The sequence below is a fragment of the Chiloscyllium punctatum genome, chromosome 10 (assembly GCF_047496795.1).
Source record: "Chiloscyllium punctatum isolate Juve2018m chromosome 10, sChiPun1.3, whole genome shotgun sequence".
Taxonomy (NCBI): Eukaryota; Metazoa; Chordata; class Chondrichthyes; order Orectolobiformes; family Hemiscylliidae; genus Chiloscyllium; species Chiloscyllium punctatum.
The window spans coordinates 89,485,075-89,501,959 of record NC_092748.1 but is presented as its reverse complement, the minus strand read 5'-3'; the positions used below and the strand labels follow the sequence as shown (position 1 = coordinate 89,501,959).

Below are 16,885 nucleotides of genomic sequence, written 5' to 3'. Positions count from 1 at the left end.
AATGGATGATGTGTGTGGAGGTGCGGGTGAATTTGTGGCGGATATGGAAGTATCCCTTGGGGCCTTGGAGGGAAGTAAGGGGGGAGGTGTGGGTGCAAGTTTTGCATTTCTTGCGGTTGCAGGGGAAGGTGCCGGGAGTGGAGGTTGGGTTGGTGGGGGGTGTGGACCTGAAGAGGGAGTCACAGAGGGTGTGGTCTTTTCGGAACGCTGATAGGGGAGGGAAGGGAAATATATCCCTGGTGGTGGGGTCCGTATGGAAGTGGCGGAAATGACGGCGGATGATATGCTGGACATGGAGGTTGGTGGGGTGGTAGGTGAGGACCAGTGGGGTTCTGTCCTGGTGGCGGTTGGAGGGGCGGGGCTCAAGGGCGGAGGAGCGGGAAGTGGAAGAGATGCGGTGGAGGGCATCGTTGACCACGCCTGGGGGAAATTGCCGTCCTTGAAGAAGGAGGCCATCTGGATTGTACGGTTTTGGAACTGGTCCTCCTGGGAGCAGATGCGGCGGAGACGAAGGAATTGGGAATATAGGGTGGTGTTTTTACAAGGGGCAGGGTGGGAGGAGGTGCAGTCTAGGTAGCTGTGGGAGTCGGTCAGTTTATAGTAAATGTCCGTGTTGATTCGGTCGCCCGAGATAGAAATGGAAAGGTCTAGGAAGGGGAGGGAGGAGTCTGAGATGGTCCAGGTGAATTTGAGGTCGGGGTGGAAGGTGTTGGTAAAGTGGATGAACTGTTCAACCTCCTCGTGGGAGCATGAGGCAGCAGCGATACAGTCATCGATGTAGCGGAGGAAAAGGTGGGGGGTGGTGCCAGTGTAGCTGCGGAAGATGGACTGTTCCACATATCCTATGAAGAGGCAGGCATAGCTGGGGCCCTTGCGGGTGCCCATGGCTACTCCTTTGGTTTGGAGGAAGTGGGAGGATTGGAAAGAGAAGTTGTTCAGGGTGAGGACCAGTTCACTCAATCGAAGGAGTGTGTCAGTGGAAGGGTACTGGTTGGCGGGAAAGGAAGAAGTGGAGGGCTTTGAGTCCTTCGTGATGGGGGATGGACGTGTACAGGGACTGGATGTCCATGGTGAAGATAAGGCGTTGGGGACCGGGGAAATGAAAATCATGGAGGAGGTGGAGGGCATGGGTGGTGTCCCGAACGTAGGAGGGGAGTTCTTGGACTAAGGGGGACAGGACTGTGTCATGGCCATGGGCACCCACATGGGCCCCAGCTATGCCTGCCTCTTCGTAGGATATGTGGAACAGTCCATCTTCCGCAGCTACACTGGCACCACCCCCCTCCTTTTCCCCCGCTACATCGATGACTGTATCGGCGCTGCATCGTGCTCCCACGAGGAGGTCGAACAGTTCATCCACTTTACCAACACCTTCCACCCCGACCTCAAATTCACCTGGACCGTCTCAGACTCCTCCCTCCCCTTCCTAGACCTCTCCATTTCTATCTCGGGCGACCGAATCAACACGGATATTTACTATTAACTGACCGACTCCCACAGCTACCTAGACTACACCTCCTCCCACCCTGCCCCCTGTAAAAACGCCATCCCATATTCCCAATTCCTTCGTCTCCGCCGCATCTGCTCCCAGGAGGACCAGTTCCAAAACCGTATAACCCAGATGGCCTCCTTCTTCAAGGACCACAATTTCCCCCAAGACATGGTCGACGATGCCCTCCACCGCATCTCTTCCACTTCCCGCTCCTCCGCCCTTGAGCCCCGCCCCTCCAACCGCCACCAGGACAGAACCCCACTGGTCCTCACCTACCACCCCACCAACCTCCATGTACAGCGTATCATCCGCTATCATTTCCGCCACTTCCAAACGGACCCCACCACCAGGGATATATTTCCCTTCCCTCCCAAATCAGCGTTCCGAAAAGACCAGTCCCTCCGTGACTCCCTAGTCAGGTCCACACCCCCCACCAACCCAACCTCCACTCCCGGCACCTTCCCCTGTAACCACAAGAAATGCAAAACTTGTGCCCACACCTCCCCCCTTACTTCCCTCCAAGGCCCCAAGGGATACTTCCATATCCGCCACAAATTCACCTGCACCTCCACACACATCATCTATTGCATCCGCTGCACCCGATGTGGCCTCCTTTATATTGGGGAGACAGGCCGCCTACTTGTGGAACGTTTCAGAGAACACCTCTGGGACACCCGGACCAACCAACCCAACCACCCCGTAGCTCAACACTTCAACTCCCCCTCCCACTCCACCAAGGACATGCAGGTCCTTGGACTCCTCCATCGCCAGACCATTGCAACACGATGGTTGGAGGAAGAGCGCCTCATTTTCTGCCTGGGAACCCTCCAACCACAAGGGATGAACTCAGATTTCTCCAGTTTCCTCATTTCCCCTTCCCCACCTTGTCTCAGTCAAATCCCTCGAACTCGGCACCGCCTTCCTAACCTGCAATCTTCTTCCTGACCTCTCCGCCCCCACCCTACTCCGGCCTATCACCCTCACCTTGACCTCCTTCCACCTATCGCATTTCCAACGCCCCTCCTCCAAGTCCCTCCTCCCTACCTTTTATCTTCGCCTGCTGGACACACTTTCCGCATTCCTGAAGAAGGGCTTATGCCCGAAACGTCGATGCTCCTGTTCCTTGGATGCTGCCTGACCTGTTGCGCTTTTCCAGCAATACATTTTCAGTTTATACCCTATCCATCAACGTAAATAAGGGTTTTATACAACAGCTGCAAACATGGCAAATGTATGAACCAGGTACAAGCTTGTTAGAAATTAGCGTCCCTTTAAAACTCTGTTCTTTTATTATTCCATATTGAGTATTTTCTGAGTAACGTGTGACTTCATGTAACTGTGTTACAGTTGTAATTAGTCTTGTGAAATTTTATTTTACACCTGTAATGTCCCTATCTCTGGTCTTGGAGGCCCAGGTTCAAGTTCCATCTGTTGCAGAGGTGTGCCATAAATGCCTGAACAGGTTGATTAAAATAGCTAATGGTCAGCTTTCTACAAGTGTAAATAAAAGATCTATCAGATGCCAGATTACCTTATTATGAATGCGATGTTTTGGAAAACAAGAAATTTTTGTTCTGAGAAGGAATGAAATGTTGGCTTCAAATGGAAATGGACAAGGGAACAACATTGATTTGATCTCACATGTAAATACTCCATGGTCACTGGCCAAAAGGATTTAGATAATTGATTGCCATAATGTAAACTATCACACCCGAGAAAGTAAGTATATCAGCAAGTGCTCAGGAGCAGGCAATGGTCCTCATCAAGTGGTCCTTATAGGTGGCAATCCTCAACAGGGACCTATGTTCGCCAGATGGAAGATGGATCTGAAGAAGAGGACCAAGACACAGGGAAGAGTTTCCCAACACTTTGGCTCGAGCCCAGATTTTGCCTTCACAACATTATTGAGACCAACACATTCCACACCAAAGCCTGTGTGTCATCTGACATCAATGCAACATCCCTAATTATTACAATTGCAAAATTTCTTTGTTTAATTAACTCATGTATCATATCTAAACTGCTACTTCTTATCAAGCTCAATAAACTGGCTAAAAATTTCTTACTAAGGTCAACGGGTAACTGTAATCATGAAGATTCATTACACTGCAACAATTATCACAGGTCTGATAGCATATTCCATACTCATGACCTTCATCACCAGACGCACAAGGTGAAGGGAAACAATATCACCTACAAGATTTCCTCCAAACCAAACAATATTATGAAATTGAACTATCATTCAATTTTTGATGTAAAATTGGGTGGGATGAAGTTGGCACTATACCCAACATCCACTCACCGCCTTTCTGATTTTACTCACCACTGAGGAGTGATTTCACATTATCATTCAAGTCTTTAAATGGTCAGTCAATGGCCATTTAAGGACCTGCAACTGCCATAATTGGGATTTTACTTGGGTGGGAGGGGTTAATGTCATCACCTGCCAGCTTTATTGTGACCTGATTGGCAGTGTCTCCTATTTGGAAATCCATTTTCCAATCCATTTTCCAATAAACACTTTCTGCATGTGATCTCCCTAGCCCTGAAATGGCCAGCTCCCATATTCTCACTGAGGAGGCCAAGTTGGCAAGTCCAGTCGAACTGGAAAGCAGTGGAGTTGTGATAATATCAGTGGGATAGTAATCCATAATCCAAGGCTAATGTTCTGGGTATAGTGGTTGGATTCTTGCTGTGACAGACAGCGAATTTGAATTCAATAAAATGTCTGGAATCAAAAATCACTGTGAATTGATATTTTTTTAAAAAGTCTGGTTCACTAATATCCTTTAGGGAATGCAATCTGTCATCCTTACCTGGTCTGGGCTACAAGTGACTTCAAACCCTCGACAGTGTAGTTGAGTCTGAAGTATCCTCTAAAATGGCCCTGACATGCCACAGAGATCAATGGGCAACTTGGGATATGCAATAAATAATGATTCAGTCAGCAATGCTCATATCTGTGATTGAATTTTAAAAAAACTTGCCTTTGCTTTAAGAAAAAATCTGGGCTTACCTTAAGCCAAACCCTAGAACTACCTCTAATTATGGGTCCATGGCACTTCTTCTTCAGGGAAGATCTGTAGCTCCAGCATTGTTTACTGCTCCCTGTGATACTGCTCTGATTTGAGACCTACTTACTAATCAAATGCTCAGCAATTCTCAGACCTGTTGGACAAGGGCATATTGGAAAGAGTTGGGAGTTCATTACTAGATGAGCATAGAAGTTTACCATTGAACCAATTAATTGTCTCCTGGCCATCAATTTGTTGCACGATGATCTAGTCAAACACAGATGGGCTCAAATCCATTCTTTAAGAATGAGCTGGAGTGAAATTATTGAAATAATGACACTGCTTAAAATTCAGCTTATAATTTCTTTCCTTCATTATTACTGGATCAAAAATCAGGAGCTTTCTCCCTTTCCAGCACGACAGGTGAACCTATGCCAATGGACTGCAGCATTCAAGAAGGTGGTTAACCATCACCATCTCAAGGGCTACTTCGGGTCTACAATAAAAGTTAACCTTAACTACAATACTCACATCCCATGAAAGAATAATAGTTTTCAAGCAGATTCACATTGCTCAAACATTTTAAAGCTATTATTTGCCTTTCTGTGGGAGGAGCCATGATATCTGCTATCTGTGACCTTCATCCCCTTCTTTGCCTCACACTGCACTGTAAAGGTATTTGCTTATGTTCCATTTTCCAGCTAAAACATCACTTTATCTTATCTGTTTTCAGATATTGAGGAACCTATTGTGCATTTTCGACATTAAACTTGGGTTGATTGGTTTGACTCACCTTAGCGTGTCCTGCCCTTGTTATCGAAAGCATGTCAAACAGCTGCCCAGTGTAATATTGTACTCCACTGAACAGAATCACAGAGATGCTGTCACCTTCTTTTTCTATTGTAGATAAAATATTTTCACTTCTCAGGGTTTCTTCTCCCTAAAAACAAACAGCTGATTATGCTTTTTGATGGTAAAGTTCAATAACAAAATTGTAGTTCATACAGTCATTGAAAGTTTAAAATATTTTTCACTTTAATGTGGAAAACATGCCCAGGATTTCAACACAATTCCAAAAATTATGGCCTTTAGAAAACTTCAAGTGCTTCAGAAAATTTAACATCTTCCACTGTCAGTCATTCTCTTCCAAAATATACTACAAGCTTCCAATACATGTCTGATATTTATGAAAAGAAAAATAAGGACTTTCCTATCTGTCAAATTAAAGCATTCTAAATTGTGCTTTACTCTTCTGTAAAGCAAAATCACAAAGATTATTTTCTTCAAACACCTAAATAAAAAAAAAATGAGGGGCATGGATAGCGTAAACAGGCAAAGTCTTTTCCCTGGGGTTGGGGAGTCCAGAACTAGAGGGCATAGGTTTAGGATAAGAGGGGAAAGATATAAAAGAGACCTAAGGGGCAATTTTTTCACACAGAGGGTGATACGGGTATGGAATGAGCTGCCAGAGGAAGTGGTGGAGCCTGGTACAATTGCAACATTTAAGAGGCATTTGGATGGGTAAATGAATAGGAAGGGTTTGGAGGGATATGAGCCGGGTGCTGGCAACTAGATTGGGTTGGGATATTTGGTCAGCATGGACAGCTTGGACCAAAGGGTCTGTTTCCATGCTGTACATCTTTATGACTCTATGACTCTAAGTTCCAGATTGTAAAGGGAAACATATTAACAAGACGACATTGGACGTGATAATGCGGAATGGCATGAATGTTAGAAAACAGTGCCATGCAAAGCACATTTGAACATTATAGCAGGAATGTCCTTCATCGCCTGTTGAGTTTTAACCAATCTCATGTTGTGCATGGATGCTTAAATTCAATTAACGATGTTTTCCATATTAATTTTGGCCATAAGTTACAGGTGCAAAATTATATTGGTATTTGGACAGTTTTATGACTATTGTTGGTATTTCACATCAGTGTCTCAATGCATGAGCTAAGAGTCTGGGAATGGCATCTCTACAGTCAGCAGCACCTTGAAGCAATCCGATACGACAACTGAGAAAAGGGACAATCAGAAGGAGGACAACACTGGTGGAAAAAGCAAGGAAGATGCTCCCGGGAGCGAATCCGACTGAAGTCCCACTGAGAATATGGAGTGAATGGAAGAGAAGGCAGTGAATGACAGTCCAATAAAGTTGCTGACTTTAATTGTCAAAGGAAAACATGGTACTCTAAATGTCTCCTTGTCAGAACATTATCACATCAGCATTAGCTCACTTTCAATCTTCTGGAAATTGTGTCATGTCATGTATTTCACTGAAGGAACAAAACATTCAAATTAAACCTTACTTGCTATGATAAGCAGTGGAACTAGAATAGACCATTCACCCTGTTGAGCCTGCTGCACCATTCCAGTACATCTTGTCTGATCATCCACCTCACATTCTCACACTATGTCCATATCCTTTTATATCATTAGTTTCCAGAAAGCTATCAATTTCTCTCTTGAATCTATTCAATGATTGAGCTTCTACTGCCACCTGGGGTAAAGAATTCAAAATATTCACCACTGTGTGAAGAATTTCCTCCTCACCTCAGTCTTAAAAGGCCTACTCCATATTTAGAAATTATGTCTACTGGTTCTACACTTAACAGGCAGAGGAAAGTTTCTATCTACATCTACATTGTCATGTTCTGTGAGATTTTTGAACAATTCTATTAGATCTCCCCTCATTCTTTAAAACTCCAAAGACTATGAATCCAACTTCCTCAATCTCTCCTCATTAAACCATCTTACCCTTGCATGGATTGGCTTGCTAAACCACCATGGCACCATTGTAAATATATCATTCCTTCGATAAGGAAATCAAAACTGCACACAACATTTCAGGCACAACCTCATCAAGGCTCTTTACAATATCAGAAATGCATTCTGACTTCTGCACTCAAACCTCCTTCTAATGCAGAGCAATGTACTATTTGCCTTCCTAATTAGTTGCAATACCTGCAAGCTTGCTTTTAGTGAGAAAGCAAGAATCAGGATTTTTGTTTAATCTTTGAATTGAGGCATCGTCATTTGGGTGGCAAGATTTACCTCACATCATATACATAGTTATTTTGAGATAGAGATGCCTTGCTGCAATTTATAACACTAAGAAATGTAATGGCATATAAATAGATTTTACAGAACTTCATCTTGAACTGTAAAGTGTTCCAATTAAATTGTTCCTAATTTGTAATTGCATTGAATCTTAAGCAACATAAATTGCCTGTGCATTCAGAAATTATATGAGTCGCTTCTCGAATGTCCTGAAAATGCAATAAAACAAATAGCAATCTACAACTATACGACTCTCTGTATCACTCAATTGTGAGTAGATTCCTGAACGCTAGCAGACCATAAGATTTAGGAGTAGAATTAGGCTATTCAGCCTGAGTCTATTCCACCATTTTATCAACCCTGCTCGCCTGTCTTATCTCTTGATCCTCTTACCAATCATGAACCTATTTCTGTCTTTCTGCAATAACTGACTTGACCTCCACACTTGTGCCAATGAGTTCCACAGATTAAACACCTTCTGGTTGAAGAAATTCCTCCCATGTCAATTCAAAACTGTTGTCCCTTCACTCTGAGGCTGTACCCTCAGGTCCTAGTCTCTCCCAGTAGTGGAAAAATCTATCCAGGCTTCTCAGTATTCCATACATTTTATCAGATCCCCCTTCATCATTCTAAACTGAATTGAGTGCAGACCCAGAGTTCTTGACTGCTCTTCATATGACAAGCCCTTCATCCCCAGGATCCAGCTTGTAAATCTCCTCTGGACTTCCTTCAATGCCAGCACATCCTAGTATACATATAGGACCCAAAACTGCATATAATATTCCAAATGTGGTCTGACCAGAGCCTTATACAAACTCAGCAGTACATCCCTGCTCTTGTTATCCAGCCCTCTTAAAATGAATGCTGACATTGAATTTGTCTTCCTAATGGCCAAATGAACCTGCATGTTAACTTTAGAAGAATCCTAAACTAGGACTCCCAAGTCCCTATATGCATCAGGTCTTTGAAGCCTATCCCTGTTTAGAAAGCAGTCTATGCCTCTATTCTTCCTACCAAAATGCACAAGCTCTCACTTTCTCCACATTGTATTCCATCTGCCACTTCTTTGCCCAGTCTTCCTAGTTGGTCCAATTCCTTCTGCTGCTTCCAGCTTCCTCAAAACTACCTGTCCCTCCACGTTTCTTTCCATCATCTGCAAACTTAGCAACAATGCCCTCAGTTCCTTTATCCAGATTGTTAATGCATAACATGAATAATTGTTTCCCAACACTGCCCCTGCAGAACTCCATGATTCACCAGCTGCCATCCTGAAAAAGACAACTTTATCCATACTCTCCGTCTTCTGACAGTCAGCCAATCCTTCAGTTGGGCTAGTATCTGGCCCCTAACACCGTGTACTCTTACTTTATTTAGCAGCCTCCTGAATGGCACCTTTTCAAAGGCCTACTGGAAATCCAAATAGATAACGTCCATTTACTCTCCTTTGTCTAAATTGCTCATAACCTCTTCAAAGAATTCTAACAGATTTGTCAGACAGGACATCCCCTTGATGAAGCTGTGCTGACTCCATCCTATTGTACAATGAACTTCCAAGTAGTCTGCAATCTCATCCTTAATAATGGACTCTAGAATCTTAATTGAAGTCAGGCGAATCAGCCTTGTAATTTTCTTTCTTCTGTCTCCATCATGTTTTAACCAAGAGTGTTATGTTAGTCAATATCCAATCCTCTGGGAACATGTCAGACTTCATTGATTCTTGTGGTTAGCACTGCTGCCTCACAATGCCAGGGATTCAGGTTTGATTCTACTCTCGGGTGACTGTGTGGAATTTGCACATTCTCCCTATGTCTGCATTGGTTTCCTCCGGGTGTTTCAGTTTCTTCCCACAGCCCAAGGATATGCAGGGAAGTTGGATTAGCCATGGGAAATGCCATGGTTACAGGGATAGGGTAAGAGGGTGGGTCTGAGTGGGATACTCTTCAGTAGGGCCTCTTCTACCCTATGGGAATTCTATGATTCAATCTCCTCAGCTATTTCCAGCAGAACTCTGGAATGTAATCTATCTGGTCTGTGTGATTTATCCACCTTCAGACCTTCCAGCTCCCCCTTCACATTCTCCTCAGTGATGGGTGCTGCATTCACCTCTGCACTCTGATGCTATTGAAGTTCTGACATGATATTGCTATCTTCCACCGTGAAAACTGATGAAATGTACCTATTCAGTTCCTCCGCCATTTCTTGGCTCCCCATTACTATTTCTCCAGCCTCATTCCCCAGCAACCCAATGTCCACTCTCGCCTCTCTCTTACCATTTAGGTATCTGGAAAAAAAACTCTTGCAGTCTTCTTTTATATTTCTAGTGAGCTTGTTTCCACTTTTATTGTTTTCTTTTGTTATTCTCTGATGGCTTGTAAAGGCTTCCCAATCCTGTGGCTTCTCACTAACCTTCACCACACAATATATTTTCTTTCCACTCTTATGCTATCCCTACCTTCCTTCATCAGGTTCACCTTACGCTCCCCTTAGTTTGTTTCTTCTTCTTTGCAAGATGTTTCTGTTGTGCTTCCCGAATTACCCCCTGAAACCCTTGCCATTGCAGCTCCATTGTCTTCCTTGCTGGGCTCCCCTTCCAATCATCTCTGGTCAGCTCCTCCCTCATTTCTCTGTAATTACATTTACTCAATTATAATATGGTTGCATCTAATTTAATCTTCTCCCTCTCAAATTGCAGGGCAAGTTATATAATTTTATCACTGCCCCCTAGGGATTCCTTCACCTTCAACTCTGGTCCAAGTATGATTGCGGTGGAGCCTGTTCTATTGGAACAGCTCCATTGTCCTCAGTACTGGTACCAGTGTCCCATGAATTTGAACCGATTTCTCCAACACCAATCTTTGAGTCACTTGTCTACCTCTTTTAACTTGTTGACCCTGTGCCAATTTGCTCATGGCCCGAGTAGTAATTCAGAGATTATTAGCTTTTTGGTTCTGCTTTCTAATTCAGCACCTAGTTACTCATATTCTCTCAGCAGATCCTCTTTCTTCTTTCTCCCTAAATGTTTTGTACCTACATGGATCGTAACAACTGGATCTTCCCCCCACCCCTGCTCCAAGCTCCCCTGCAGCCCTGATGTGATGTACTGAGCCCAGACACCAGGCAGGCAACACATACTTTGGGACTCATGATTGTGGCCCCAGGGAACAGTGGCTCTTCCCCTGACTATACGATCCTTGATTACAACTCAATTTCTTTTTTCTCCTTTCATCCCTGATGTGTTACAGTGTTTAAATCTTGAAGTCCAGCTCATCAACTCTGAGCCAGAGTTCCTGAAGCAACCAACACTTGCTACAGATTTGGTCACTACAGGCCACAATCGGGTCCACAAGCTTTCAGGTGCACACATCAGCTGACCTGCCATCTCTATTTTAATTACTTTTGATTTGATTTTTAAAAATTTAGTTTCTATCCTATAAATATGGCCCCAATTTACTTTCAATCTCAAAGTTACCTCAAATAGACAGTTAAATTAGTAGCTAATCATCAGTTCATGAATTTACGGTTTACTTGTGATGTCACTCTCTTGAGCTGGGCCCCTGATCCTGGGCTTCAATCTATCCTGTTAAAAAACCTGACAAACTGTGAGCCAAAAAAACCCAGTCCTTCCTGACTGTACAAAGCTATGGCACTCAGTGCTTAATGGAAGTCACTGTGTGTCTACTACTCTTATTAGAGATATTCCTGCTCTCTTTATGCTTCTTTGCTAATACAGTTTGAGTACCATTTAATAGCCCCCAGTCATAAAGTCATAGAGTCATAGAGATGTACAGCATGGAAACAGACCCTTCGGTCCAACCTGTCCATGCCGACCAGATATCCCAACCCAATCTAATCCCACCTGCCAGCGCCCAGCCCATATCTCTCCAAACCCTTCCTATGCATATACTCATCCAAATGTCTCTTAAATGTTGCAATTGTACCAGCCTCCACCACATCCTCTGGCAGCTCATTCCATACACGTACCACCCTCTGTGTGAAAAAGTTGCCCCTTAGGCCTCTTTTATATTTTTCCCCCCTCACCCTAAACCTATGCCTTCTAGCTCTGGACTGCCCAACCCCAGGGAAAAGACTTTGCCTATTTATCCTATCCATGCCCCTCATAATTTTTTAAACCTGTATAAGATCAACCCTCAGCCTCCGATGCTCCAGGGAAAACAGCCCCAGCCTGTTCAGCCTCTCCCTGTAGCTGAGATCAGTCCTCAGCTTTGTGACCCTCAGTAAAGAGTAAGATGCATTCACTCATTACTTCAACAATATCCATAAGATATGCATTTGGTGTCAATCCATAATAAACTTTCTGGTTTATCCTGGTCACCATTTAAAGCTCTGGAACTTTCACTAGATTGCCATTCTGCATATGGAACCCATATTGACCCATATAACATGGTCTCTTAATATTAAAATACAGGAAAATATACATCTTAATAATGGTATAAAGTATTCTAAAGTGCAGTATGTTGAGAGTGTTGGTGCAATGATAAAGGATGTAAATGCATCAATAAAAAGAGATGGATACAAACCTCTTCTGGAGATAACAATAACATACTTTCCTTTGGATTTAGTCCTTTAAGCCGGATTTGAGACTCCACTGCATACTTCAAAGGAATGAAAGTGTAATTAATGATTTGCAGACTTTAGCTTTTACTACATAAAAATCAATATAGTCAGTTTTCAGCTACTTCCATGGTCTCTGACTGAACCATAATATCAATCAAACTGCATATTCTTCCCAAAAAAAACAGAATTAATAATGAGATACACACTGGGTGATCTTGTAATAAAGCATGTTGAGCAATTGGCATGGAGCCAAGTAGTAAATATTTCACCAGCAGAACTTAGTGTCAATGAATAAATCACTATGTAACCTATACAAGGACTTGATTAATTCTAATGCTGCAAAGTAGTTCTTACATGATCAGAAGGAAATGCTTTAGCTTCCATGAGAATCTTATGTCTATTTGATGTTGGTTTGTAGAAGGACAGCTGGAAAACACAAAGGTTAAGATGTATAAAAGTTAAATAATTAATATGTAAATAAGTCTGTAACTAGATCTACAATAAATAGTTTGCCAAATAAGGAAACAAACACTTGTGACAATACTTTGAGAAATAGAAGAACATTCGTCTTATTTATAACAATCACGATGAAACTGACCACATATATGGCTTTGAAAAATACAGTGCCAGGGTGGAGGTGGGTGGTGGGGGTGGGGGTAAAATGGGATTTTTATGCAGCTTTTCTGTTCTTGCTTTGCTGCATTGTTCCAGTGAAGTCCAATGCCAGGTTAACCAACAAAACCTCAGCTTTCAATTAAACACTTCACAGCATTCCAGACTCAACACTGAGTTTAAAAATATCAATTTGTTAAAATCTGCCCCACTTGTTTTGAGTACTTTCTTTGAATATCTCTGTTTTTTTTTCCTCATTTTTTTTTGTTTTCAGACAGCAGTACACCTCTCTAGGCACATCTACTGTTTCTTTCCTTTCCTGTCCATGACCATTTCCTTTGGCCTTCAAAGACAATTTTTTTCTGTCTGTCAATCTCTCCTGTCTTCACTGACCTTCCTTTTGTTCTTGGCCTATCCCTTGCTCAAATCTTACCATTTCAATAATGCTAGTTGTAACGACAGGTGAGATGAGGTGAAATAAGAAGAAAGTTCTTCATTCAGAGAGTGATGAGCCTGTGTAATATTTTGTCACAGACAGCAGGTGAGGTCAGAAGGATATAGTTCTTTACCAAAATGGACCAAAGGGTGAGGGGATAAAATGAAATCAGGGTACTGAGTTGGATGATCAGCCTCTTCCTACTTCTGTTTTCTCTGTCTATGATTCAGTGCAATCAACCTGAAATGGTAATTCTCTCTCCCTCCACAGATGCTGCCTGACCTACTCGGTATTTCCAATATCGTCTGTTGTTAGTTTAGACTTCCAGCTATCACAGGAGCGTGTGGTCACATGGTTAAGTCACATGCCCCAGAGAATGCTGTGCTAAACCAAAAGGTGAGGACTGAGTATTATAAGAGTCTCACCAATGGGAAGGTTGGGGCAAAGTTAGGGTGAACTCTCAAGGGGTGAACTCTCCTTTCCTTAGCCCCACACAGACAAAACTTTATACTTTACCTTTTGTGACCTTTCCAATGATCATGTCATCTTGCACTAGTTACAATGACCAAAAGGATACCTATCATACACCAGGGTTAAACTATCATGGGGACCACTTCGCAAAATAGTTTTACTTTTACATAATCTCTATTTCAAATACGATAATGATTCCACAAATTATGAATAGAATTACCATTTGGATTTTTAGAAGTTTATTCATGACATTTCAGCTACAACCATGTATACCCCAATCTTTAAATCAACATTTGTAAAACTTAAGCAAGAAGATCAGTTAACTTTATTTCTTAGTACTTTTCTCCACAGATGCTACCAGACTTGTTGAATTTATGTGTTTAATTCAGAATTCCACCGTCTGCAGTATTTTGCCTTTATTCAACAACTTATTTCCTGGTTTTCTGACTGTAAAAACATTTCAATGTTAATGGCTGCTTGATGACAATGTTGTTGTGATAAAGTTTGGAGATTTCTTTGACTTGATTAGAATTGCCAGATTAAAATTTATGTCAAGAAGGGGGAAATTCATACCACAGATCATTAAATCTTTCGGGCAGCTTTTTAGGCTATTAACTCTGGAATCAAAGGTTAAAGGGAAAATGCAGAAACATAAATGTGAAGAATGTTAGATCAGGAATGATCTGATTGAACAGTACAGCAGGCTCGAGAGACCGAATGGCCTACTCCTGTTCTAATGTCTTATGATGTGATGGTCTTATGGAGCTGCTGGGATGAGATAGGGATGGTCAAGGAGGGAGGTAGCAGCACATGGGAAAAGAAAAACTGTAAATATCAGGTTTAGGGACAAAGTGTGATGGGGCAGGGAACTATTAATGTCCACAAAAAGCATTGAAGGTAAAGTCCTGGCTCCATTTTTAGGTAAATATGTTTTCAAATTTTACCTTGCTAGGTGTGCTTTAATAGACAGAATCGGTCTCAGAGAGAAAAAGAATATCAGTCTTTCAGTGGGGCCTCAAAGGAGATGTTGAGTTATTTGTAAAATCAACGGGTCTGATGCCTGTTTCAGGCATGACTAGTGAACATTGATTTTTAATCTTTATAAATACAGCAAATTGTGTACTTCCAGCTCATAATGAGTATGCACTACACACCCAGTTGCCACACTGTAGACCATATTCATGTTCAGAATACGAGGACCTTACATCCACATTGCTGAGTGTCTCCATGAAATCTCCTCCGCAGGAAGTTATTAGGGACACAATAGCAACCTTTGCCATGCTATGGTAGCAAAACATCAGTACAAGGTGTTGCTTTCAGCTTGTTGCTAAAGTTGTGGTGTTCAAAGGCGTGGCTATTGAACTCCAAATCAAGACAAAATACTTATTCTCAAACAAGTACAGTTTGGAAGAAAGAATTTGGCTCCAGTCAAACACTTCTGTTGCAACTCAACATTCTAACCATTAGCTGATGAAACTCAGCTGATTTCATACTGTCAAGGGCAGCCCATGATTGGATATCTATTATTTTTAATGAATGTAAAACTGTGAGCTCTCAGGTTCCCAACATCTATGACCTTCAGACTAAGCTTCCTGTCAGTAGCATTTATCAGAAAAAAATAGCTCTCTACAACTTGAGGGATAAGGATTTTCACAATATTGTGAAAACTCACACAACACTAGATTATAGTCCAATAGGTGTATTTGGAAGCACTACCTGTGGAGTATGACTCCATAACTACCTGGTGAAGGAGCAGCACTCCGAAAGCTAGTGCTTCCAAATACTGCAAACTTGTTGGATGATAACCTGGTGTTGTGATTTTTAACTTTGCACACCCCAGTCTAACACTAGCACCTCCAAATCACAATAATGTGACCTCATATGATGAACATCAGAAATATGGTATGAGAATGCACATGAGAAAGAAAAGAACAGAGAAAATTATTTTAAAGGAGGAACAAAGTTCATGGAGCATAGATACAGATATCTTTAAAAAGCAGTATTATAGGTAGGAAACCTATAAAAATGCCATATAAGTTTTCTAAATGGTGGCACGAAATAGAAATGTAAAAATATTTTTTGATATAAAAATGAAACACTTGGTATCGACAGTCACATCAGATTATAGAATGTATAATAGAACCATGAAAAATGCACAAAGTGGATTTGTCAAGGTAATATATGTTTTAATTAACAAATCCTCTATTTCAAGTCTCTCATCTTCATTTCAGAACATGGGCTCCACTCAATAGAGTAAATAAAGTTCAGATAAAGTCTTACAGTCATAGTCAACATTTTGAAAAGGTTAAATGGGACAAATTAGAGAAGGATTATAATCACTGATCAGGGAATCAACCACAAGGGTCATAAATTTTGAATTAATATGTAAAGAATAAAACATGAAGTTTTTTTTAAGTAAACAATGTTGTTATACATTGAAAGCCACTCCGTCAGTAAAGCAATGTTAATTGCAACATCTATGACAGGATGACTTAAAAGTAACACTGATGGATATAGGAAAGGAAAAGCAAAGTGAGATGAATAGGTACAGCTACAATGAAAAGTGTGAGCAGCAGCAGAAGAAAATGCTGAATAGTAGCATTGTGCTGTATTACATTTTCTCCGATTCTATTAGCAAGTTGCAGTAAGGGCAATAAATAAGAAAATGAATTCCCCGCTTCCATGAACATTAGGATTAGAAATGGACACAGATTATGGTCACTATCAGACATTTCCAGAGCCATTTACTCTCAGATATTGCCAAAATCATTTTTGGCTGATCAGAAATTGCAAGTTCCTGTTACACATATGATTGTGTAATCAGATAACAAATCAGCAGCTCATTTTACAATAGTTTTAATTTCCATTGAAGTCAGGGGAGTTGTAAAATGGGCTGCTGACACACTAACGTCTGTTTCACTTTATCACACAAGGTCAATATCTATCCCAATGTTTAAATCCTATAAAGATTGAGCACTGGATGAGATTCCAAAAGACAATCAGTACCTGCGTCCTGAGGACAAAGGAGAAGACATAAGGAAGAAAAGGGAGGAGAAAATACATTAAAGCACAAGATTAGAAAAGTATTATGGACAATTAAGCTGATGACAAAAATTAATATCCCTCAAAATGTCAATTTCTTCATTATACATCTAATCCTTTCTTTCTTTAATATTTTTCAACACTAACATATTTCAGTGCTACTCAAGGCTATCTATGCCA

General features: G+C 41.7%; 1 protein-coding gene across 1 annotated transcript in view; it reads right to left on the bottom strand.

Annotated features, from left to right (window-relative positions):
• Positions 1-16,885, bottom strand: part of kynu (kynureninase) — a 213,464-nt gene that overhangs the window by 94,647 nt on the left and 101,932 nt on the right. The window contains exons 6-8 of the mRNA XM_072579727.1: positions 12,499-12,570; positions 12,108-12,182; positions 5,300-5,446 (exon numbers count right to left, since the gene is read on the bottom strand). Of these exons, the coding sequence (XP_072435828.1) occupies positions 5,300-5,446; positions 12,108-12,182; positions 12,499-12,570 (294 nt within the window). The remainder of the gene's footprint in view (positions 1-5,299; positions 5,447-12,107; positions 12,183-12,498; positions 12,571-16,885) is intronic.